General features: G+C 42.9%; 1 protein-coding gene across 4 annotated transcripts; it reads right to left on the minus strand.

The window, feature by feature from the left end:
• Positions 1–261: 261 nt before the first annotated feature.
• Positions 262–26759, minus strand: DHX9 (DExH-box helicase 9). 4 transcript variants are annotated; one of them, XM_085068726.1, is made up of 27 exons: positions 26564–26759; positions 24264–24404; positions 23166–23280; positions 22819–22931; positions 22305–22450; positions 18898–18944; positions 18363–18496; positions 17657–17746; positions 17403–17564; positions 16024–16101; positions 15513–15704; positions 14730–14871; positions 14166–14248; positions 12840–12996; positions 12568–12668; positions 11745–11958; positions 11463–11557; positions 11242–11315; positions 10455–10607; positions 8629–8789; positions 6852–6963; positions 6081–6242; positions 5851–5978; positions 4571–4800; positions 2670–2785; positions 1202–1402; positions 262–725 (listed from the first exon to the last, which is right to left on the minus strand). In XM_085068726.1, exons 1-27 carry the CDS (start codon positions 26672–26674, stop codon positions 458–460), a joined length of 3726 nt encoding a protein of 1241 aa, XP_084924852.1. In that variant the 5' UTR covers positions 26675–26759; the 3' UTR covers positions 262–457. The 4 variants fall into 4 exon arrangements, with proteins under 4 accessions (XP_084924852.1, XP_084924854.1, XP_084924855.1 ...); XM_085068728.1 differs by having other exon boundaries at positions 26492–26631; XM_085068729.1 differs by lacking the exon at positions 17403–17564.
• Positions 26760–26767: the final 8 nt, after the last annotated feature.

A 26767-nucleotide genomic window follows, 5' to 3' on the forward strand; every position in this document is an offset into this window, starting at 1 on the left:
ATGCAGGAGACTGGCTGCAAGGGAACCAAGTGCTGCCTGGCATGATTGGAAAACCACTGCAGCAACGCCTTTTGCACAGCTTGTTAGACAACTAAGTGAAATCCCCACTGAGCCCAAGATGTGGTTTGGAATCTGTTTAGCAGGAAATGGTTTTAGACACTGAAAAGGTTTCCTCAGAATGCCTTGTATCTCCAACAACCACAATTAGCAACAGAAGCCTTCAAAATCCAAACCCAAATACTAAATCAAAGGAATAGCATGTAAGTCTTTAGAAACAAACTCTTTATTAAGAATAAAATCATACAACTTGCAGGAAATTCCCTAAGGGCATGTATATTACAGAGCTGTACTTGTACCAAGGAACGAAAAAGGCCAACAAACTGGGAAGAGGAAGAACGGAACTTAGGAAGGAAATGCACTTCTGTTAAAGTGGAAAGACTTCACTGAACTTCCATCATTACCACCCACCCCTGCCCGTGTCCCTGTAGCCTCCCTGGAAGCCCCCGCCTGCTCCTCGGTATCCTCCTCCTGCTCCTCCTCCTCGGTAGCTGCCCCCACCTCCGTAGACTCCCCCGGGACTACCTGGGTATTGCCAGCCAGAGTAGCCAGAGCCACCGTAGCCTCTGCCCCTGTGGCTGGAGCCGCGCGCATGACCTCCCCAGCCCCAGATGCCACTGCCGTTGTCGTAGCGAGCCATCTTGGGTGGGCGGGGGCCATCCCTGAACCTGGAAAAGAGGAACATTGTACACTTGAGGCAGTCTTACAAATTCCATCTCTTAAAGGTTACAGGTACTGCCAAGATCCTCAGCTATGCCACCTCAATTTTCTGTGAACAGAATACGATGGTTGAACTACAGTTGCGCTTTCGTATCTTTTCCACTTCAAAAGTTTCCTTTGCTTCAGAAGTGAGGCACAGAAACAAGGGACAACAGAGTGGGGCAAGCCCACCCAAATATGTGTTTTCTTTCCAGAAAAAGGTTTGCCCAAACTAAATCTGGATTATCTTTTCTTTAAAAGCCATTGTGTTTTGGAAGAGCGAATGACAGCTTTTATTCCTGAGAGCCATGTGTCCTTGCTGTGAAAACAAGCAGTGATGTCTCTGCATCACGCTTTGAGCATGAGCATTTCACATGTGCTCAGAGCATTGCACTGGAACCAAAGCCTAAAGCCTCCATCCTCACCCCCAAGCTCCAGCTCTTACCTGGTGCTGGCAGCCGTGAGCGCCATCCCTGAGGCTGCCGGCCGGGACAGCTGCCGGATCACATTCAACATCCGCTCATGCACAGGGTCCAGCTGCCGGATGATCCCAGGATCTTTGGTCACTTCCACCACCAGGGCCTCCATGGCAGCACGCAGAGCAGTGATGCAGGCGGCTGCTGCATGTGGCATCTTCAGCTTGATCCTGCAGTACAAAGAGGGTGTTAGAGCTGCCATGACTTCCAGGGGAGCACCTGGGAAGCAAGAGGTTCTACAGAGTGGCTTTTCATTCAGCCTGAAACCTACATTCTCATCTCCAAAGTTCTAATTTGTCACTGAAGGGGTGGGAATTTAAGGAGGCAATCCCTAAAATTTGGCAGTTAAAATGTAACTATTCTGGCAAAATTTGCTCTTGAAATTTAACAAAGGGCTATGAAGATGCTCTGAGGGCTGGAACCCCTCTGCTCTGGAACCAGGCTAGGAGAGCTGGGGATGTTCAGCCTGGAGAAGAGAGGGCTCCAGGGAGATCCTAGAGCCCCTCCCAGTGCCTAAGGAGGGCTTTCAAAAAGGGGATACAGGCAGACAGTGAAAGGACAAGGGGAAATGGTTTTAAACTGGTGGAGGGTGGGGTTAAATGGGATATTGGGAAGAAATTCTTCCCTCTGAGGATAGTGAGGCCCTGGCACAGGTTGCCCAGAGCAGCTGTGGCTGCCCCATCCTTGCAAGTGTCCCAGGCCAGATTGGATGGGGCTTGGAAAAACCTGGTCTACTCTAACGTGTCCACCTGAGACGAGCTTTAATGATCCTTCCAAACCAAACCATTCTGTGATTCTATCATTCTACACTCAGACAAATTCAACGTGTAACCTCTTGCATCAAAACAGCAAGATACAAAAAAAAGTAAACAGAAAACATGAGACTCCAAGATTTTGAAAGGTCCAACGCTCAAAAATGTTAGTGAATTAAGCTTAAGGAATTCTTTGCCTCCATTTTACTGATCAGGGTGTAAAAGAAAAAAAGAACCATCCAGATGCTATTTGGTGATGGCCATAAATTTTGTGCTGCCAGAGGCATTTCTCTCCTCAAGCTGTGTTTCTGAGCCTTGAAAGCAAGGTTTTCACAGCCTTTATCTGAGGTTCAAAACACATAGTGCCTCTTACGTTTCACTTAAAGAGGAAACAACCAGCAGTTTTTATGGAAACTGCCTTGTCGTGTTTTCTGTTTAGGCAGATAATGTGCATGAAACAGGGCTCCAATAAACCCATCCCTTCCTCACAGGAAACAAAGGTGATGCCTTCCTGACATACCTGTGGCGCATAGCTTGCTCTGGGGTCCCTGTTCTACAGACATTTGTGTCTGGGCTAGCTGACACTTCCCCTCAGCCAGGGGTTGGAACTGGATGAGCTTTGAGGTCCCTTCCAACCCAAACCTCTCCATGATTCCATGATTCTGAGCACCAATGAGATCCATACCAGTCATCCACCAGAATGAGCTCGCCATCTGACAGGACTTTCTTGGAGGCAAAGAGGAGAAGCTGCAGTGGGCTCACTAAAGTCATGGTTTTGGCAGAGATGGCTCGTGTTCGAATCTGTAGATGAAAGAGGAAAATTACTCTTGAAACGGAAAACAGAGCTCTACACCTTCCTCTGGACACTGAAACTGGAGAATCTTGTAAAAAAAAAACCAAACAACACAAAACAAAGCTAAGTATAATGTCAGGAAATTGCAAGAGCACGTGCACATACAAAATTAAATGCCAGGCAGAAGTTTACAGGCGTTCAGCACTCGCTGCTGTGACACCTCAGCAAAAATTACCTTTCATTTTAAAATATTCATTTTCCATGTCTGCAGTTATGCAACTTAGATTTTACAAGTGCCACCTCATGCTTTGCCAGCCTAAAAATGACCAAGGCACATCTGAATTTTCTTCCCACCTTTCGACTGCTGGGGCTGTGATGAAAAGCTTTAGTGAGGTCCTACTCGTGCACATGTGGAAGTTGCCAGACATCTGTGCAGCCAGCGCTGTGTCATGTTACACTTATCTGGAGCTCAAACTTGAAGTGAGAACTTGGACGTCAAGCCAGAGGTAACAGCCCTGCCACATGTCTCCTGCCCCTCAGTTTAAAGAGGAACAGAAGAGGTACCTAATGGGCAGGTAGAGAGCTGCACCCAGCCTCACCTAGGTGTCCAAGCCACTCTTAAGCCCCTATCTTAGTCACTCACAGTCACACTCACTATGGGTATTTCAGTTTAAGAAAGCAAAGCTCAAAAGTCTTTGGCTGGGTTTAGGGGATCTCACTTGAGAGAGATGGTCAAGGTGAATCAAAGGTCTGATCCTCCTGGGATTCTGATAAAAAGGGTAAAGGAGAAGCAAAGCCTCACCACAGCTCTGAACTATGGATTAGGAATCCCCACTGTCAAGACAAGATTGCTGTACCCAAAGGATTTAAAATTCCATTTATTACCAAACGCAAAAGCATTGCCTTCCTTTGCTCCTCCAGCAGGAGTAGCTGAGTTCATGACTGCTGTCACTGGAGCACAGGAGAGCTCACAGGGGTTCCATTGGACATGCACAGGACATACAACAGATTCACAGGATGAAGGTAAAGGTTGTGGCTAGCACAGGTTTTTCCCATGAGAAATTTTCTTGTGTTTTATAAATAAAGATAAAGTTTGGATGTTGTTGGAACAGTGTCCCAGAACTTGGACAGTGCAGGCCTGGCCAATCAGGCCTGGGGGAAGGCCTCTGACTGACCAATCTGGGTGACTTTTGAGAACTCTATATATGTGATGAAATCAAAACAATAAAGGTCATTCCTTCTTGCCACTGAGAACTGGTGCATTCATTACTCTGCTAGCTGCTCAACAGCGACAAAAGGTCATGGATGGGTGATGCTTGGGAAATGGGAATTACCGTTGAGAGATGACAGACTACCTATAGGCCAGAACAGGAGCACCCTACTGCCATATGCCAAGTTCCTGTTCTCTTCCTGGCTTCGTAAGTAGTGGAAGTGATAAGAGCAAAAATTCTCTGATGCCTAATTAGTATGGAAGAGCTCCTAAAACAAACTCTTAAAGGAGATAATGATTTAGATCTTTCTCTATAACCTGGCTGTTGTCACAAAACTCACAGGAACTTTCTATGCACTTCTACTTCTATTGAAAGTGGTTGACTGGAAGTTACTAGGCGGCTGAGTGACACCAGGACCACAAAACATTCGCTTTCTGAAAAGAGAATCAACCAACAGACCAGCCCACCCCCAAAAACAAGCTAAGTATTGCAGTCCCATTTTTTCCTTATGACTTCTTAACCAAAAAGTGCCTCTTGAACCATTGGGCAGCACATGATCAAGAACAAACCCAAAGTCCCTACCTTCTCTCCAAAAACAAAGAAGGGCGATGGATACTTGATGTCCTGACTGCTGAAAGGGCAGTTGACAGATGATTTGTGGATGAGAGCATTGTGCCCCTCAGTAGTAAGAATTTTCCTCTTCTCCTTGTGGTAGCAGACATTGGGGTAGACCCCAAAACCCAGCAGGGAGATTACAACATCCAGGTTGTTATCAGGGCCAGTGTTGTTAAATGGTTGAGTCATCAAACATTCTGTTGGCAGAGAACAGAAGAGTGGCTCAAATACACAGGTCATGTAGGAGAGCACAACAGAGCTGTTTAGGATCCTGGATCAATGCCTTTTCTGATTGAATGAACTGCTAGATGTGATCTCCAATGACCTCTGCACTCAGAGCATTTAAGTTCTATATTCAGTTTTTAATTTCTTAATGGAGAATGAAAAGCTGAAAAATACTGCTACAAAGAGGTATTTTTCTCTCTCAAACTCTTCAAAAACAAGGAGGGGATTGTCCAGAATGTGCTGTACCACAGTGTGTTTACTGTCATTTGTTTTGGAGACAGATCTTTTGCGGGAGGTTAGAATGGATGTTTTTATTAGTTTATTTGTTACAAACCTCCCCAGAGTCTCTGGTGGCTTGTTTTCAGGTCATCTTGCCCAGAAAGAAAGTTAAGGAGAAATGCAGCAGTGACCCTAACAGCATGAGGAGAAAAAAATTAAAGGAATTTAAAAAGGAAAAAAAAAAAAAGGGAGGAGAGATAAACATCTGCTAAATCCAGGCAGCCACAGCATGTCACAGAGCTCCTCAGCAGTGTTAGGCAAATCCAGAACCTGGTCAAGTTTAAGAATTTTATTTTTTCTCTAGAAATGGCAATAATTTCGCACACTGCTGCACATCCCCCTCCTGCAGCACAAACCCAGGAAGTCACAGAAAAGAACACAGACTCCACACTAAGGCCTATGGAAGGAGTGGGGAAGCACAGTACAGCACATTTTGGAGATGCAACAAGTGAAGGAGAAAGAAAATCAGGGTTGTAACACTCTAAGGACAGCTACTTCATTTTTAATCCCACAGCTCTAACCTCAGCCTCCAAAATCTCCCCATGTCGCATCACAACCATCCAACTTTAGGAGAGAACACTAAAATTCCACCTGAACGGAGCTGTAAAAGTGGAGTAATGTTTTGGCAAATCCACTATAACCACCATGTGCTTGGGTGCTCAACACAGATTATCCTGGTTATTTATTTATCATCTCAGAATGAAAAATGCAATCATTGAATTACTGAATTCCATGAGAATCACCTTCAGGAAAGCCAGAACTAATAAGTATGTCTTTCAGCTGGACTTTTGCTTCCCACGTCATTCTAAGAGTGGCCATGCTGAGTCTTTTGTGTTCACAAAATCTTTTCTCTGCTTCTTCACCACCCATCCTAAAAAACAAACAGAAAGAATTAGAAGTCTGACCAAGGAAAGGAAAAGCTCACCCTGTGTTACCTGTAACTTTCCATCACCTGCTGTGCCAGACAACGTACCTTGCATCATCCCAGGCTTGGAAGACAGAGAGCAAAGCTACATGATCTGAATACCTGGTCCCAGCAAAATTCCTATGGACATAACCCAGGCGTTTGCCTTCATTGATGAAAGGTTCAGGGAAACAGGTGGCTGCAGAGATGGTACAAACAGCATCTCCCACACTGAAAGGAACCACAGAAGGGATTCGGATCATTCAGAGTTAGTGCTGCCAGCACCTGCTGCAGGCTGCAGATACCAGGGAAAACTTCTCTGCTAGGGACCTCAGGAATTTATCTGCTAGAGTTCTTCATTGAAACACTTCCCTGGAAGTGGATGTTAAATTAGCTCTATCTGCCCTCCCCTCCATCCATACATCACCTTCTTCTGGTGAAAAGGACCCTACAGCCATCACAGTGACAAGGAACAGATCTTGTACTAAAGCAAAATGTGGAGATTGATTTTCTCCTTATCTCAGTGCTAAATTCCATATCTCCCCACCTCTAGTTCACTGTTATAGCTAGGTATTTCAAGTCCACTCTTAATTCAGAAATATTCAGCCTCCACTGCTGTCTTGCTGTTAACTGAATTTCATGACTGCTTTATTCCCTACACTGGGAGTTATTTCTTCTCTGCTCCCATGAAGAGAAACTCTGAATTTCCATGAAGCCTCTCCCCAGCTGCAACATTTATTGCTCATCTACATGTACTGGTTTTTCTCTCTAACAGTGCATGTCAAGAGGCTCAGGAACCCAGAGAAACAAGAACAAGACCACTGAAACCACTCAACTTACTAAAAAATACAGCCCATGATCATCATCTTGCCCAGACGAGGTTCAATGGGAAGTCTGGCCAGGATTCTTCCAAGAGGTGTCAACTCATCATTGGAATCCAGGGCATCAAGCTCTGAAACAAGACCCCTTGTTATCAAAGAGAATTAGCTAACACTGGAATCTTTAGATAAGAAATTCAGAGTTTCAATAATTGTGTCTAAATAGAACTCTATTCATATTTAAGTTTAATGTTGGTTACAGTGTTGCCAACCTGATTTTCAAAACTGGTTTGAGGTCAAACAAGTTTTGCTTCAGCTTTATAGAGGTTTTACTACCTCCTCTGCAATTAGAATAATGACAATGTAATTCACATACATAATTTTCAATTCCTTTTTAGTCTGCTTCTGTACAAACCCCTATTAAACTATTAAACCACCTTTGATCTAACGAATCTAACCTAATTTCTGCCTCAGGAAAATCAAAGCAGCCCTGTCACAATCAGCTGTGGAGTCCTCATTGCCATTGCCAAATCACAGAACCCTCTTCATCAAAAAGAGAATACCACAAACTCTCTCTTCCTTGAGGCTTTACCTGCCTTTCCCTCCTCCTGTTACCTAAAAATTATCACCTGTATTTATCCTCAAAGCTACCAAAGGTTTTTTTCTTTACATTAAAAAAAAAGATGCTTTGTAGCCTCAGCAATTAAATGGGAAAGGAAACACATAAAGGACTCCTTAGCCACCATCAAATCCATTTTTCTTGGTATCTACTGAACCCAAAGCCTAAAGAATACTTTAAAGAATAATATGTTTCACCTTTCTAAGAATATACTAGCAGTGTACCTGCACTGAAAAATCACAGGTCATTCAGGAAAGGGAGGCACCTGCAGAAACAGCTATTTGGTGTTAGAGCTGAAAACATTTGCCTTTTCCCAGGGCTCTGCAACTCCCAGCTGCACAGTATGAAAAGCACAAATAGCACTTTCAGAACAGAAAGCAATTAAACCTGACTACATATCCCCAGCTATGTTTTTTCATTCTGGTCTCCCTCCTGTATACAAGCAACCTAGGCTCAGCACACAATTTTTCCATAAAATCAACAATCAAATAGATATTTCAGTTGTTAAAAATTGTAAGAAGTGCTTATTTAGTGACATTTACAAAGTGTGCAGAGGTTTGCGATCACTTTTATGCATTACATCTAAGACATAAATTTAGAATTCTTTCCTGCTCTATTTTATTCATATTCTAGTTAGTTCCTTGAAGTAAGTGGAGAGACAACTTAACACCCCAGTTTCTTCTGTTCTTCATGCAGATTCATAAACTGGAGATTTAATTACTTGACAAAATCTGAGATACTGGGTCAGCAAACTGTAAAAAGTGGTAATTATTTAATAAATTACCAAGCTTTGTTTTTCAGTATTTTTATAGCAGCTTTGTGAATGCCTTAGGCACTGGACTGCATCTATGTTAAACACAGCAGTGCCATGGCTGGAAAACAGGAAGCTGGAAGCTAACATAATTTACTGGTAAAACAACAAAACAAGACTCAAGTTTGAAGGCTCAAGTTTCTGAAAGGAATGGCACTCTATTGGGAATTCAAGTATTTCTTTAGCTGCACAAGCCACTGCCACCCACACAGTGCCTCCAGGGTGCTATGTCAGCCAGAATGTACTGCTTCACCAATCCACCCAGAGGTGGTACAGACGTTTGTCAGAGCTCACATACATGGAAAACCACCGGGAGCCAGCTCCACCAGCCTAGGATCACCACACAGTCCCATGGGCACCCAAGGATACCTCTCAGTGTGCGTTCTGCTTCAATCACCGCGTCCAGAGGGGGCGGCTCAATGGCTTTAGCCAAGAATTGCCCAATCCCTCCCAGCCGCAGCAGTTTGATACTCAAAGCAATTTCATGAAGTGGTGTTCGAAACATTTCAGGAGTCATGTGAGTCTGAAGTCTGAAATGAGAAGAGAACAAAGTCCCAATTTTCTGAATCTAGGCTTTGATCACCATGAGGGGTCATTCCGCCAGAATGACACCACTGACCTCCAAAGCAAACTCTGCCTCTGAGCCCACACATTGGCTCTCTCTGTGCTCCTGGAACTTGGGCTCTTCTACCACAAAATTCTGTGCTTCTCCATTCTTCTTTGGTAAATTTACACTGGGAATGCACAGAGGGAGTAGCCTTCACGTCTCCACTGCCCACTGTGGCTTCTGGCATGAGCTGACCACAGAGAGCCTGCACACAGCTTACAGGGCTGGAGCACAATTCCCAGCACAGCTGTGTCCAGTTCCACATTTGTCCTTTACAACTCTCTCCTACTCTGCTAAGGAAGCTCTTCCACTCCTGACAGACAATCTGCTTTCAGCCTGCCCTACATATAAGCACTTCGCTATCCGTCCTTCTGTTGATTCCAAACAACCCACTCTTCCTGCACATTTCTGCTTTGATGACTAAGAAGAATAAGTATTTATGCTGGATGTTTTCCACAGGTGGGTTCTTTTTGTAGGAAAAAGACCTGGTGGAAACACATAGAGCTCTTAAGTCTTTAGCGCAGTATTCTTACTGATTTTTCAGCCTGCAGGTTAAAATATGAACTCCAACGACTGACTGCACTGAGCAACAGGCAGCTGGAAAAGGTTTCAACACACCTTGAACAGATACCCTGATTCAGCTGGCACCAGATTTAGATGGTACCTTTCAAAAAACTATCTGCACAAGTCCACAAACACTCTTGCCTAAGCACCATGGAACTTGTATATTTTGGGTTTATATTCTCTGAAGGAAAGTAACCTTAAAATCATGAAGTCCTATTATTACTTCAGTAGCCTGAAACAGTTCACTGTCAAAAATTGTTAATTAAAATCACTTCACTGTACTCAATAGCAGATTGAGTAAATAAACAAATTTGAGGAATCCAAGGAGAGTTTTTGATCAACTGATGCTTTCAAGAGGTTACAAAAAGTTGAACATCAAAACACAGCTATGCTGTAACAGCCAGAGCAAGGGGCACTGAAACTTCTAGGAGAGAGATCAGAGTGTATCAGCTGGGTTGCCTTCTCCAACCAGCAAAGAGATTTCCATGGCCCTAAGAACAGAAAAACAGTCTGGCAGAGAGAAGAGGTCAAAAGTTTCAGCAGCAGGGAGGGTGCTATAGCAGCATGAGGGGCTTTCCTGGACACACAATGGGGGTGGAGAAAAAGTAACTTCTGCCTTCCCTGCTTTTTACCACTTTCATGGCAAAATGGCCTGTTACATGGAGATGCCAGGTGCCCCCAATGCTTGAAGGCAGGCCAGAGCCTTGTCCTCTAGGCAAAGTTCTTTTCTGCCTTGCCTCAATTCCCAAGCAGTATCATTTTCCTCCTGAGAAGTTCAGTAGGTTGCAGTGACACTGTTATTACCGAAACCATGAACTATTTAGCCACCTCATACTACAGGTAAAAGCATAGCATAAGTACATTTTTTTAAGCCAAAGAACTGAGATATTTCAGTGTGAACCAACATAATCCATCTCCTCTCTGTGTTTTCTGCAATGACTTCCCCAGTTTGACCAGAAGCAGCACCCAACAGATCTGGGAGAATTCCCTGAGGGTATTTTATTTCTGGAGAGCACAGACTCACCTCTCAAAGCGAGCTCTGCTGCACAAATGGAAACAGAACCCGGCTCGCACGCGCCCAGCTCTGCCTTTCCGCTGCTCCAAATTAGTTTTTGATGCCCAGACTGTGGCATAGTTCGTCATGTTGTTGTGAGCAGTGAACAGCTTCACTTTTTGCCTGATACAGGGAAAAAAAACACTTAGGATCAAAAGTTCTTCATCTTAAGCCTTTGCAAATCAGTTCCTATTTTCTTGCGTGCAGCCACACTGCTTTTAAGAGGCCAACCACCCCTGAGCTTTGGCTAGTCAGGCATCAGTCTGGAAACTAAAACAGCACAATCTTTCTGAAGCAGTGGCCCAAACTATTGCACAGAATGATGTTCTCACAACTGTCCAAAAATCTTGAAATTCTCATGAATTCATGAGCTCTCTGTGTGTAGTTTTCTCAGAAAACAGGCACAGCAAGGCAGGAACTGTAACAGACTACAAAAATCTTCCTCTTTTCCATCAGCCAGACACTGAGGGTTTGTAATATTCCTTTGGCAGATGACATCTATCAAATTGGTGTGGAGACCCAGTGACACTTCACATGAATAGTGCCAGCGTGACCAGCGCAGCCCCTTGAGATGCCAGCATGGTGTGTCACTGTGCTGACCAGCTAAAGACAATGCTGATTTGTCCTGAGAGAGCTAGAGTCCTCAAGCTCAGCTCAGGGAGCATGGGAACACATGGCACTTCAGTGTGCTCCCAAAACCTCTTTTGCATTCACAAGGGTAGGATTTATGAAACAAAAAGCTGCTTCATGAACTCACTTGCAGGAGTCAATAACAAAGACCACATCGTTGATGGTAATGCTGGTCTCGGCAATACTGGTAGATAAAATAACCTATAAAAACCAGGAAGTGCAAAGTGACATCATTGGGTCTGAAAAAGCCAAGAATGCACAGCAAGATAAACTACAGAACTTATTTGAAAAGTCAGCAATACATTCCCCAAAAGCCCAACAGAACTGCACACAGAGAAGGCTCTGTACTTTGGTCACTCCAGGAGGCACAGGACCAAACACTCGACGCTGCTCCTCCAGAGGAATCTGGGAATGCAGGGGCAGAATCCTGTACTGGTGGCCTCCTACAAGAGGAATACAAGAAGGTTGGTAACTATGTGAATCTCATTTCTTCTTTCCATAACACAAAAATTTCTGGCCGTTCACTCTCACAACAAATTAGCTCCCTAAGCCACTCATCCAACTTCCATCTTCACACAGTGAGTAGCTTCCTTGGGAAAAGATGAAATATAATAGAACAGCTGGTTGTACCAAAGCGTGGGTTCATTTCTAGATGCTTCTGCATTGTATAGATTAAGTTCCAGCCAGGCAAGAAAACAAGGACAGCTCCTGGGACATTCAGAGTCCTGATATAAATCAGCAGGGCCTCAATGAGTTCAAAAGAGGTTTCTCTCTCATTCAACTGAGCCATGGACTGCTTTGTTTCTGGGCCATATTCATCACTGCAAATAAGGTTGCAGTTGGCCTACAAAAAAAAAAAAAGAAAAAGAAATAATATAAATTAATTTACTCAAATTATGGAGACTGGCTGACCATGCAAATAAGAAAATGAGTATGTGGGTAGCTGCCTTTCAAAAAAAAAAAGGCCATTTAAAAAATTTCAAATAACTGGCCTAAACAAAAGTTTCAAACCTACAAATTAAAAGTTGTGTGAAGTTGATAGTTTCTTACAACGTTTCTTGACAAAGCACTGACAACATCAACTGCAAGAGAAGAAGGGAGAAAACCTAAAATTTCACCCTAAAAAGCTACCACCAAGGTCATATTTCTCTATTTCTTCTTCCAAGGTCACTAATCTTCACTTTAAAAAGCATTTCAGTTTTAGCTTTAAAAAGAAGTAGGTTGACAAAACATGAGAACCTTAGCTTCAACGAAAAATAAATTTTTCAGTTTACAAGGGCAAGGAGAAAATTCATTTCCATTACTGAAGTTAACAGCCATCTCAGATATTAAGAATAGGAAAGCTGCTACAAATGTTTCACTTCAACAATACTAAATGAATTGCACTCAAGCTAGAGTACTAAAAATGGCACTTGTTTAATTTTTCATATTACATTATAAAATTCACACATACATCATCATCTTCACCACTTTCTTCATCCTTCTCTTTCTTCTTCTTTTCCTTTGGTGGAGGGACAAACTGAGTCATTTGAATACAGTCTTCCAAAAAATAATCTGCAAGGACAGACAGATGATCAGGACTGACTGCCAGAAGCCTGTGCAAGGGAATATAATTCTTTACACGCATTCTCAAGAGTCTCCTGATATAAATCAGGATGTTTCAGAGTATGAAGGCAAGATTGATAAAAACTGAAGCAGCTCCTGGAGCTGCAATCAGTGATTTACCTTGGACAGGAAAGGTTCTCCCGTAGACCTCAATGATGGGACAGTTGAAGAAGTATTCACAGAACATACTGGTATCAATGGTGGCAGACATGAGGACAACCCTGATTTCAGGATATGCCTGAATGACATCCCTCAGCACCACCAAAAGGAAGTCACTCTGCATAGAAAGAGAATAATAGCATCATTAACTTCATATCCATAAAAAACACTATCTTCCCAAGAAACCAGAGGGAATTACACATTTACTGAGCAAGAGAAGTAACAAGTAGCGCAAAAATGTTCTAAAACCAGAAACAGTTGTCAGTGCTTTATTTTGAAACTGCTGCAATGCCTCGGATAAGTGATTTTTAAGATTTCCAGTATAAAGAAGGGTTTTTCTATTCTCCAAAAATAGTTTGCTTCCTTCCTAACCATACATTACAACCTCGAGTCTTTTTAAACTTAGCTTACGTATAAAGTAGCCATAGATCCTAAAATAAATAGGAATTACTAAGTGCAGGTGTGTGTGAAGTTTGTAGTTCTGTTTAAATATGACACCTATTTAGTTCTGCCATGCAGTTAGTTAGGCAGGCCCTTAGCTCAACAGACAAATTCCAATCTCACTCACAATTTCCAAAGTTATCTTTTACATAATTAACATACATTTAATAGATAAAGAGATGCACCAGAAAAATGTGTGTTGCAATTTTATCCAAATGAGTCCCAAATTCTGCCCAAACAAGCTTAAACATGTCAGAACTTCATGGTTTCTCTCACTCATGGAATGACAAAGCTGAAAACCATACAGAATAATCAAGGGGACAGAAAATGTTTCCCATTTCAAATTATATTCAATACCTCTCCTAATTCTATTATCAACTTATATTTTACTTCATGTAAACCCTGCATTTCAATATCTATTTCAAATCACTAACAAGACTGCAGGTTCTGTTATTACCACCAGTAATACAACAGTGTCAGTAGAAACAGCACTCCAAAATAACAGTGGCATTCAGCATGCTCCCCAGCTTGGACAAGATGTGTTTGCACTGTGGGGCTCCATTTTCCAGAGAGGACCTACAAACAAGATGTGTTTGTACTGTGGTGTTCCATTTTCCACCAGGGATCCTAACAGGAAAATAGAGGGCAGCAAAGAAGCACAAATCCTTGCTCTGCTAACCAGGTAAGGAACAATTAAGAGTTTCTAAAAATCTTATCAAAGAAGGAAAACTCACACATCTGACACTTTGTAAGACACAGTTTCCTCTCATTACACACAAACACATACAGAAGTTAAACAGAACAGAACCACTGAGAGATTAGGACTGTCATCACCAGTAAACTCACATTAATGTCTCTCTCATGGATCTCATCAACAATAACATGACTAATGCCACGGATCCCAGTCTCCACCTTTCTCAGAAGAACACCTAAACCAGACACAGCAGGTAAATGTTCATGTAACAATTCAACTTTCCCCCTCCCAGCCCCTGTTTTAAAAATCAGGAAGTGTGCAGGCTGCTCAGCCCCTTTTCCACCCGCATCTCTAACTGCCACACTTTCCTTTGTACAAGTGACAGTGAGGGCATGACACATTACCACAAGAGAGACTCTTCCATCTTTCCCACCCAATGCTGCTTCTGTCTTTTAAGGACAATCAGTAAATAGCAATTTTATCTCTTCATGGGAATATTTCTGTGTGATATCAGACCTGTATTATCAGCTCTCCAAACAAAAATCTTAATTTTTCTTTGCACAACAGCATGCCAGCAAACTTCTATCCAAAAAAAGACCTTTTCAATCTTCTAAGCAGACTTTATAAAAATTTTAATCTGACCATATTCTGGCTTTTGCTGCTAACTCAGAGTTCAGACCCATGATAAGCTCCAAACGTAAGGAAGCAATACAGACCTACAGTGCAGAACATGATGCTGGCGTGTGGCCGAGGGAGCACAGATTCGAACCGCACGCTGTATCCACAGCTCTGCCCAGGCTCTTCTCCCCTCTCATAGGACACACGCTCCGCTACAGAAACCGCACTGATCCGCCGGGGCTGAGGGGTGGAAAAGTTTTCCCTAACTTAATGAGGAGGTCTTAGAAGTTTATCACAACACCACTGAACGCAGTAAAAGAAATCATAAATGCTACAGGTGTCCTGTCCTAAGATTTATTTACAAAGTAATCGTTAAACACTAATATTGTAACAGCACAGGGTCTTTTCCTGCATATGAAATAACGAAGGAGGGATATAAGGATAGATGGCAACTACCCGCTGGCGTTTCCCAAATCATTTCCCCTCATTCTGCTGGGAGTTTTCACCTGGGCAAGGTTCAAGCCACATTATCCAAACTGCAGATCTTTGAAAGAATAACACTCCAAATGAAAATACACATGATGCTGAGGTTTCGCCCACCTATATTGCTGAGGAGGTATCTTAATGAATGATGCCCTGCAATGATAATAAGGTTCCTCAACACAGCCGTCAATCCTTCTAGGCCAAGTTGGATGGGGCTTGGAGCAACCAGCTCTAGTAGGTAGCATTGCTACCCATGGCAGGGTGTTGGAACGAGATGATCTTTAAGGTCCCTTCCAACCCAAACCATTCCACAGTTCTGTGATTTTGATCTAAGCAACAGGTGATTTCTCATATTCATCACAGAACTGCAGTGGCCGCATTGGCCAAACACTCCTCACCTGTGTCACCACTATGTTGCACTCAGCAGCTCGGTTGGTTCGGATGTATTCATCCAGGATGTACTGGGGCACTTGGGTGGTTTTGCCACAACCAGTGGCACCACGGATGACAACAACAGAATTGTGATGGATTGCATTCAGAATTTCACTTTCAAAATTCTTCACAGGTAAGGCCTCCCTCTCTTCCTGGATCTGGAAAAAAAAATCCAGAACATTTCAAAAATCTCCAAAAATCAGCCTGTTCTGCTCCACATCTATACTTTGCCTTATTTTTCTACTCTTTTCCCTTACGCAAAGGAGGAACTGCCAAAGAACAGGCCATAGTTTCTATTTTTTCCTGGCACAGCACAACTCATCCCCACATCCATCCCAGTGGAACATCCAGCACTTCTGAAAACGTGGTGTGTATTTGTGCTGAAATCCAGCCTCACACACTTTGTGTTATGTTCAACGCCTTCTGGAAAAGAAAGAGCCTAGTCCAAGGATGACAGGTCCCAGGAAGCACACTTACCCTCTGTAATTCCCGATCCTGCTCCAGACGGCACATGAAATCACTTTTCAGATCCATGCTTATTTGCTCCGGAGTGAGCTGCAAGTGCAAGACGTTGGTTGGAGGCTTTTTGACCCCTTTTCTTATCCACATAATGACTTCAGTATTTGATCATTCACACCAACATCGTGATCCCAAATACCAATAAAGGATCACTTCCTACATAACTCCCTGAAACCAGTTACGCCTCTCAGCTGTTTTATTTCCTTCATTCCAGCTATTAAACATTCATCCCCATAGAAGTCCCTCAGAAAGATCCAAAACGCTGAAAAAGAACGATTGTTTAAACACTTTGACTGCTTGAGAAGCACACTATTCAGCAGGAAGCCAACGAGATGATGGTTCAAACTGGAGTTTTTAATACGAGGAATGACCTAACACAGCCCCCCCTTAGAACAGCAGCTGAAAAGGAAAAAAATTTGCAGGCAAATCATGTATTTCAACTGCGACAGAATTCTGAAGAAATGCAAATTTGTTACCAAAGGGTTAGGTGTTTTTACTGTAAGTAAGTCAAGTCACCTACATCAATCAGAACTAGCAAGGAAAAATACTGAAGAGATTTGAAGCCAGCTGAGTTTGCAATGTCCATACTGGTTATGTGTTTTATGCAGCAACGGCTAAATTCAGTTCCATATATTAAAAAGAACACCCCAATATATAATAATCAATGTCAAATTAATGTAATTTATGGAAAAAACTTCAGTAGAAAAATGATTGAATTATTATTTTGGCCATAAGTGATCTGGCTGTTGTTGGAAAATAAGTTCTTGTCCTGAGAGGCTTTTCTGATCAGGTTATACCAGTCAGACCAAATTACCCTCTGAACTTGGCAAACCAGTACTTTTTTCCCTTCTCCTTCATCGTATCATGCCACATTGTTCCTTCTCTTTTGTTCTGTGCTGAATGGGACTAGAAATGACAAAAAGTAAGAAGTTGGTTGCTTGTGTAGTGGCACTGGCTTGGAGCAGTTTCTCCTCCCAGAAAAAGAGTCTGAGTATGGAAGTATGGGAAAGAGAAGCAAGAGAATTATAAAAACATGTCCATGAGCTTACCTTCTAATTTCAATCATAAACTTTGTATGGGCTGCACAATAGCAGGCAAAAGGTGAAACAAAGCAGAGAATTGAGACACTCAAGACACTGCTGCTCAAGACCTGATAAAACACAAAGTAAACACGAAGAACTCCCTGCCTTCAGGTCAAGAAGGGAAGAAATTTTATCAGTGGACTGTCTTCTCCTTTGAAATGGCTCATACTTTAAATCCTGGCAGAGTAGAAGCATTTAAAAGTTCCAGAAGCATGGGGAAATCAAGCAACAGATCAATTTTTTAAGCTGTCTTACATTTGCCAGAGGACCCTCATCAATATTGCAGCCAGTCCAAGGGTTCCAGTTGGAATGAGGTGGTGACCAGGGAACAACTCCCATATGACTCTGTCTCTGCGAGGGTTCAAAATGAGCCAACTTTCCAACATTGATCAGAACTGGATTACCAGGATCTTCAGGCTATAAAACCAAAAGCAGAGTGAGCAAAGAGATAAATGATTAAACAAGCAGGTATGATGTTCCATACTGGAGTATCTGAACCACACACTCACCGAAGGCACAATCTCCAGGGACAGCTCCCGTACAGTCTTTTGCAGATGATTTTCTAAATCAGAAGACAGCAACACCTCATAGGGTTCCAACTAGGAAATATTTAAAAACTACAAGTCAATATACACAAAAACACAAGCACTAGAGCTGAACCATCAAACACCTCCTTGTGAAACAAGGCCAAGGAGTACCATTAGTTCAAAACTCACATTCTTGAAATGTTTTGCTGACTTTTCATTGAATAAGAATTTGTAGGGTATTTTAAAATATCTGCATGTAATTTCAGAGGAACACATTCCCAAACTTGCAACCAAATACCTCAATAACATATATTCTTTGGTATGTGTATATATTTGAATTGCCAGAAATGCTCGTGTGATAGAGAATTAATCCCAACAGCTGATCATAAACAGGAATATTCAAACTTGTAGAAAAATTATACCGAAAGTAACATCTGTTACAAATCCTATTTCGTTTAATAGAACGTGAAATTAGTTACTGCTCCAGTCACATAGGCATTAAGTTAAAATTCTGATCCAAATCACTGGCCAGAACAGAAACAGTTGCTAAACAACAAAAATTAATAACTGGTAAATTCTTAAAAACTGTTAAAAAGATGTTAAATAGGGAGAGGAAACTCTTAACTCACTCCTGTTTATGATAGTGGTTCTGTGTTATGAAATTGCTTGTCTCTCCTGCCAAACTCACCAATTCTCCTTTCTTCTTTGTCTGCCCGGAGTAAGGCTCAATGACACCGAGGTGATAGAGCTGTCTGACTAGGGAAAGGGCACAGGACTGTGCCGCCAGCTTTTTGTTTGATCCGTGCTCACGACTGAAAATCCCTGCAGCACACAGAGGTCAGACCTGTAGCAGCTGAGGAGAAAAGCAGCTTCCACAGAAGACACTGAATTGGGCTCTCTGACTCTGTACTCAGACCAAGTTTCATGGATACTTTCAAATCTTGATAAATACAGACTTCCAACATAAAATCCAACCAGGCCCCTCCATTAGTCAGTTCACACTGGCTGTGTGACATTACTTACTGATAAGTCCCGTGAAGCTTTTCTGCAGTCAATGCCTGAAGAAGTATGATTATCCAATACCACCCAGCAACATCACACAAATGATCCTTTACCCCGGAAGTGGCTCCAACACATAATTATAATAAACTCTGTATCCCCAAATGTTCCTCTATACCAACACCCATCTCTTGCTAAGTTAAAAAATAAATAGGAGCACTTACTTCTGCCCAGCTGCTTCACATAAATGCTCATTTCTGCATTAAAGCTCCTGCAAGAGAAAGAAAGAACACAAACAAACAATTACCAATAGCTGACACTGCAAAAATATTTACTCTTTCCAATATTTCTAGGCAAATATCTCAGTCCTCAGTCAGAAACTCTCAATTCATCAATGACCAAGGTAAAATATTACTGCTTTTAGTCCCTTTAACCCCAAGTCAGCAGGTAACACACCTACCCTCAACAGAACCAGTAGATTTGATATGAAGAATCCTGAAAATGCCCCTGTTCAGCATTGAAATTTCAAAGTCATGTTATAAGGAAATATGCTCTGAGCTGTCCAAGTTTAAGGCAATGTTTATAAAGCAGGTGAGATGTTAATGAACATTAACATGCATCCCAATGCACCATTAACGGTATCCCACATCGGTATTGGTACAACACTAATATAACCCACTAATAGCCTGTGTTTAATGACCAGATACAGCATTTAATACAGTTACTCTGCTTTCTGCCACACATTTGATCAGCTCAGAGCACAAATAAAACCAAACCAGGTCATTCAGTCAAAACCATTGAACTTATCTGCACAGGAGACAGAATACTTGAGTTTGCATGAATTTCCATTCCTTTACTGCCCTACTCTGGAAATGGCAGAACTTGAGTAACAGAGTTACAGAGTAATTGAGTTACTCAAGGGTAACTGGTAGCAAACCCAATAGGTTTGCTTAGTAGTCATGTAACCAGTTCATTTAAAGGTCAAGTGGCATATTACTCACAGAATCAAAGGATCATGAAATGGTTTAGTTTGGAAGGGATCTTAAAGATCATCTCATTCCAAACCCCTGCCATGGGCAGTGACACCTTCCACTATCCCAGGTTGCTCCAAACCCCATTCAATCTGGCCTTGGATACTTCCAGGGATGGGGCAGCCATAGCTGCTCTGGGCAACCTGTGCCAGGTCCTCAGCACCCTCACAGGGAAGAATTTAGGGTTAAAAAATAAATCTTTAACAGAGGAGGATGGAAATCATGATCCTTGTTTTTAAGAATCCCAAACCTATGCCTGTATTTGCCACATGAAATATTAAACCCAAATTCCTGTAACACAGGATTTAAACTGGCAAATGTGACTTAAGGTGTATGACTGGAGTTTATTGGACTGAGATCCTCTTTGGAAACTAGGCCTTGGCATTTGCACAGCTGCAGGCTGCACCTTGCACCTGTGTCCTTCTTTTTTTGCTGCAAACAAACAATAAAAAAGGTTAAGTGAGTGATTTAAATTTCAGGTTAGACCTCCTTCCTGTGCTATCAGCAAACTGACCTTCAGGCACAGTGGCTTCAGGGGTCAAAGGCCACTGGCTCTCAGGGACACAACAGCCACCTAAGACACCGATGACAGTATGTTTCTCAGCCAGGCCTACAGTCAGCATTCAATCTCATTCTCCTCCACCTGAGGGGAGAACAGCAACACCAGAAATGAGTTTGCAGCAGAATCCCACATGATTCCCTAGTCCAGCCTCAGCAACCCATGTGTGAGCAGGCACAGGTCTGTGCTGTCACTCTTCAGCAGGAACAGAAGGAGGCACGGGCATCCCAATGCAGCAAAGCCACATCCCATCCCTTAATATGAGCTCCTGCTTTGTGTTTTAGGAGAGCCATCTTTAAATTTATAACTTATACCTCCTGCCATAATTAAAGTTTCCAAATTCAAATTTTCCAGCTATTACTAAATTCTTAGACCATGAATATGATTAATTGACCACAAATCTCTGAGAGCACAGCTGACATACCAGTTATAATCTGTATCTCTGATCATTACCTAAAAAAAAACCCCAAAACAGATAGGCAAGATGCATGACATTTAGTATTTCTTTAAAAAAAAACAACAACCTAAACTATATTATGTCCTCAAGACTCCGAAAACATCCCTCTCCTGTTTCACATACCAAAAGGATTAAATCCAATAGTTTTCCAACAGTCTCTCAATGAGCCCTAGAACTCATTAGGATTGTTTCATGCCTATTTGATCTGTTGCAGCAGGGAGTGAATAGCCCCTTCTGCCATTGCATCCAGGGCAATCCACACAAGCTTCCCTGAACTAAGAGTAAATAGGAAACTCTGAAATGCCCTTCAGAAGAACAATAACCAGGCTGAGAAACATACTGTCATCTGTATAATTTCATTCTGCTCAATTAAATTTCAAATACATAAATTCAAGTACATGGCATTTAATGCTTTCACCTGCAGAAAGTGTAACAAAAAATGAGCTGCAAAAATATCCCCTAAGCTACAGGATGTTCAGAAACTATGCCTGCAACAAGCATAATTTAAATTCCTAGTACTGTACAAACTAAATTTTTATGTCACTCACTTAAGTGAAGGAAATGGCCTTGCCTGAAATATATAAATGGAGATAAAATGACTTTTCAATGAGTTTAAAATGAGGTTTTAAATGAGAATTTACAACTTTCTGCACCAATACACATCTCTTAGATGTTCCAAATTACTGGAAGACACAGTAACAAAAGAATACCGTAAGTCCTGCAACTGGGACTTCATGAAAGGTTATAACAAGAAAATTCTCTTGTCTTTCTAAAAATGTTAACTCTCATAGAACACAAGTTTATATAATGCACAAAACCTCAACCCCAAACCCAGTCAGGAGAATTCAGCAGCAGCAGGATGCCATTGTTTCCAGCCACAAACCACCATTATATTTCACCAGAAATATAATGTGTATTTCACCAGAACTACACTGTCCTAAAGTCTGGATGATTTGTAAAGACTGTTCCTAATAGGGATAAAATAATAAAAACCATCAATTCTTTATGCACAATCTGTTATGAGCTGTTTTCATTCAGGAGAAGCATATGCAAATTCTCTGGTGGAATGGCTAAAAGTCATAAAAGAGTAATAACCAGCTTAACTGAAACTTAAGACTCTCAGAACTCCTTTGGGATGATTCTGCCAAACTGTTTTCTTCAAAAGAAGACTCCATCACCAGAAAATTATAATAAAAATAGAAATAAAATGTCCTTAAAGCACATTGCTACACAAGCAAATTTAAATATTTAAGATTTACTTAAAATGCACAAAGGCAACAACAGTCACAGAACAATTACCACAAGCAATTGAGTTCTCTTTTCATTCAAACTGACACCCCAGCAGATGACTGCAGCACAGAAATCAGTTTAAAAGCTGCATATCCAGAATTTCTCAGAAATTTCTTCAATCCCTCAGATATCAGCACTGAGGCTCCTCAGCCCCATATCAATATTTAGGGATGTTGTTGGTCCTGGCAAAGAACACTATGTCTCTATGGAGCACTGCAAGTAAGTATGAACAGCCACTGTCACCAAAAATATTTTCAACACTTCATACACAGATGGTGACTAAAACTACCAAACCTGTTGTGATCGGGGCCCATTTCAGTATATTTATATTCTTCCTGGATCTTCTCCTTTTGGAAAAACTGGTTCAGACGTGCCTTGGCATTTTCCAAGGTCCAACCCCCGTGAAGATCCACATTTAAGTCCACTTCGGACTCTGAGGTCTAATATGGAAAAAAAAAAATCATTTACCAGTTTAAACATTCTTACAAGTCTTCAAAGTAACTCACCTAGATGCTATAAAATGCTAAAAAACCCTCAGTAATTCCTTCTTTTCAGAATAAAATGCCTATACAACTCCTGGATATTCAGAGTATCCAGAGTGATTTATTTGTTCAGCTTCAACAAATTACCTTTATTAAGTCAACAAGTAAATCTGCAGTTTTAAATCTGCAGCTTTAAATCTGCAGCTTAAACTAACAGCAAAATATAAAAAGAAAACTGGAAGCTTGCTTACAACTGCAAAAAACAAATTAAAGGGGATGCAAGATACCTATTAAAAAATAAAGGAGAATTCCACTGCATGACTTACCTTCTGCACTTCTTGCTCGTCTTTCCTTGAATAATAATCTTGCAAGTTTGCACCCTGATCCCATTGAGCTCCATGACTGCCACAGTTTCCAGGTGCTGCACCTGGTCCATTGTCTACCACACAGAAAAAACATGAACAAAAATAAAATAACTCCCCAAAATATGTTTTTAGCAATGGAGAGGCATTGCCTGGCCATCTCAACCAGTCTCTCAGATCTCATGCAGTCATCTATGCCTCTGCCTCAAAACTATGACTTCGGTGTCCCGTCTGCAGAGTGACACAATTTGGGAGAGAAATCACCACCTGCACACATTCAAATACACAGAAATTACAGTTTTCAGTCTTACCTACTTCACTTTTTAAAAGCAAATGTGGAGGAAGGGGTCGTCCCAGAGCTGAACAGCAACCAGCGACATCTCTAGCTGCTTCCTGTCCTCCAGTGGGGGTATCACCTGCTGCTGGCTAGAGTAGGGAATGAAGGAAAACCTCAGCACATCAGCACAGAATAAGTAATTTTACTATTTAGCTAGAAACTGTTCAGGCAGTTTAAAGAGCTCAGGCAACATTATGCTACAGTTATCTCCAGCAACTATGCAGTAGTTACTACCCAGTAGCAACCTCAATAGTAATACAACTATGAATATTTGAACAGTGGACTGCCATGAAACTAATTGGCACAGCAAAACCAAAATAGCGGTCCTGTTCCCATTGAGCTCCACCTAGGGTGATGAGGCAAGGAGATTGCCTCCACTGAGAAAGCCAATAGATCCTTAATGGAGCACTAGAAAAAGACTCTTGTCCTCTCAACAGATAACACATAACTACACACTTTTTTTTTTTTCTCTAAACTTGCTGTAGTGACAGAGTTACCCTCCTCCTCCTCCTCAGCCTTTAAGTAATAGTCACTGCTGAGAATTCATAAAACATCATAAAAAACAGTGATCCTGTTACACACCTAAAGCAATGATGGTTTAAAAAACATCACATTTTCAATGTCTGGTTTGATATATCTGTGATTATTATTTTGTTTGGTTTAGGTTTTTTTAAAAGCACACAAGATTATATATATATATATATATATATATATATTACAATGTGCTTCTAAAGATTCCCAGGTGTGAGTACCTTTAAAGCCAGGCTACACTTCACAGGGACTCTGAATTCTTTCCAGCCTCATCAACTTTGCAGCCCAACACACAGCTGTATTTACCAGATCATCTTACAACATTCAGCTGGACTTGATAATCTCAAAGGTCTTTTCCAACCTAAATGATTCCACAATTCCATGATATGCTGTATGTGTCCCAGCCGTCCAGCAGTGCATGAAGTCCCTCACATTCAGCACTGCACAGGGGCACCAGACTGAACTCCAGGGATGAAACACAACTGGGAGCACGGCACCACAATGACAGGTTAGTCTTTGGTAAGAAGAAAGAGCAGCTTACTCCAAAAGCAGGAATTTCATCCTTCTTCATTTCATTCACCCGCACTAAGTAGTTGATGAAGTCTCGGGCGGCATTGCTCTGCGCATCCTTCTTGTTGGTGGAGTTGCCCATGCCAACATAGTTGAAGCCTTCCACTCGGACCTGCAAGGACAACACACAGCTCTGGCACATGCAGCTGAAAGGGGCTTGGAGACCAGCAACACCAATAGGAACACCAAATTCTGACTGCTGATAAATAAAAACCAAATAATATTACTAAGTATTGTTACATACCATTATATATAGCTATGTATTTCTGTCAGTTTTGAAAAGCAAACCCCCACATTCTGAGAACTTCTCCTCTCAGAGCACAAGCTTTCCAAAACCTCATGGAAGAAGAAAAAACAGTGTAGGAAGGGACCCTGGCAACATACAGCAGCAAACTGCCCAACATCACTTTCCTCAACCTAAATCCCAAGCCCTTGAACAAAAAGGACACGAGTGACCTTGTGTCCACTTAGCCATAGCTCCATGTTCTTGCAGCTACATAGATGTGATTTATTTCTGGTTTGCTTTTTTTTTACTTTAGAACAGCAATTCTATGCACTGGACGATGGTACCTCCAACCATACAGTAACCATACTAGATTCACAGGCATCATACCAGGCTGTGAAAATCAGTAAGAGAGATGTTTGAGACTGATCCTTCCACCCGTTAAGCTTCCATGCATACTCATGGCATATCAACATACCAGAACCAGAATAACAATATTTATATATGGTATAATATGCATGTATAGCATGACTTTTTACAAAAGCATGGAGTGACAGAAGGGGGAATGACTTCACATGGACAGAGGGCAGGGTTAAATAGGATATTAGAAAGAAATTGTTCCTTATGAGTTTGGTGAGGCTCTGGCACAGCGTACCCAGAGAGGCTGTGGCTGCCCCTGGATCCCTGAAAGCGTTCAAGGCCAGGCTGGATGGGGCTTGGAGCAACCCGGGATAGTGGAAGATATCTGTCCATGGCAGGGAGTGGAACTGGATGAGCTTTAAGGTCCCTTCCAACCCAAACCATTCCATGATTCTGTGAGTATATCTATTCATACAACCATTCAATCCGAGTACTGCTCAACCTGTTATAACACCTTGAAAATTGCTTTAATGCCACTGTGCTTCTTAGTTTTGTTACTGACATGGAAGACAAATAATGGGAGAAGGGTAAAATGACAAATTTAAGGTGTTGGCATTACTCATTAACTGATCTGTTCTGCACATGGCCTCACAGTGACAGCTACCTGTCAGGGCCAACCTGAATTCACAGCTCCCATATCCCCAATATCCAGAGGCAGGAATAAAGTACTATTAGAGCAGTGCAGAGTAGCAACTATTCCAACAAGAATTCTTTAATTCACTTCATCTCAAGTTCAAGAGCTGGCCAACGTGCTTGGCAAAGGTGACGCACGGTATGCCTCAGCAACTATTTTAACTGCACAAAGGGTCACACACAGTGCAGAGACACACACCACCCTTCAGTAAAACAATCCCTTTTCCCGGTGAGAGCACCGTTCCGGCTGCTTCTCTCCTTCCACTCATTTCACACCTCGCACTCACAGCGAGAACACTCCGGCTCAAAGTGGCCCGGCCCAGCCTTTCCCGAGCCCTCGGCTTCCAGTGACTCCCATCCAGGTCGGGCATGACCCAGACTCCGGAGAGAACCCCAGACCCTCAGCACTGATCCCAGATTCCCTCTGGCAGAGCCCAGAATCCGGCAGCACCCCCAGCAGGGCCCCAGGTTCCCTCTGACAGGGCCGCCAGATGTGCTCCCAAACCCCGGCACTGATCTCATGTTCTATTCGGTAGAGCCCCGGGTCCGGCCTGGCACGGTCCTCGGCAGCACGCCGACACCCCTGGCAGAGCCCAGACCCCATCACGGCCCTCAGATCCCCTGCAGGGCCCCACATTCCCTTTGACAGGGTCCTCAGACTCCCGTCAGAGCTCCAGGTCCCTTCCGGCAGCGACGCCTGACTGCCGGCACGATACTAGTTGCCGCTGGCAGAGCCCAGACCCTCGTCACGGCCTCCAACCCCCCGAGACAGCCCCCACACGCCCCAGCACGACCCCAGACCTCCTCAGGGCCCTCAGACTCCCGACACAGCCACGGCAAAGCGTCCAGAGCCCCGGCACGGTCTGTCCAGGGCCCCGGAGAGCAACAGCCCCCTTCTAGATCCTTAAACCCGCCGCACAGACCTAAGCCCTCCTCGCGACGCCCAGGCCCCCTCACGGCGCCCAGACGGCTCCTGCGGCGGGGCAGGCCCGCACCTCGCAGAGGAAGGTCTGCCGGCCGCGGCCGCCGGCGGCGCGGATCTCGTAGGCCGGCATCACCCTCCTCCTGCCGCACCACGCGTACAGGTAGTTCTTCACGTCCCCCATGGCCGCGCAGGGGGCACCGGGGCAGCGCCGCCCGCTCCAGCAGGCGCCGGGCGCCCTGCAGCCCCGCCCCGCAGCGCCTGCGCGCAGCCGGAC

Source organism: Lichenostomus cassidix, chromosome 8 (genome assembly GCF_008360975.1).
Source record: "Lichenostomus cassidix isolate B80296 chromosome 8, HeHo_3.0, whole genome shotgun sequence".
Classification (NCBI taxonomy): domain Eukaryota; kingdom Metazoa; phylum Chordata; class Aves; order Passeriformes; family Meliphagidae; genus Lichenostomus; species Lichenostomus cassidix.

Coding starts and splice junctions, on each gene's coding strand:
- DHX9 (XM_085068726.1), bottom strand. CDS start 26,674: ATGGGGGACGTGAAGAACTACCTGTACGCGTGGTGCGGCAGGAGGAGG. Junction 24,405..26,563: donor GGCAGACCTTCCTCTGCGAG/GTGCGGGCCTGC, acceptor TTGTCCTTGCAG/GTCCGAGTGGAAGGCTTCAA. Junction 22,451..22,818: donor ACGAGCAAGAAGTGCAGAAG/GTAAGTCATGCA, acceptor TTTCCATATTAG/ACCTCAGAGTCCGAAGTGGA.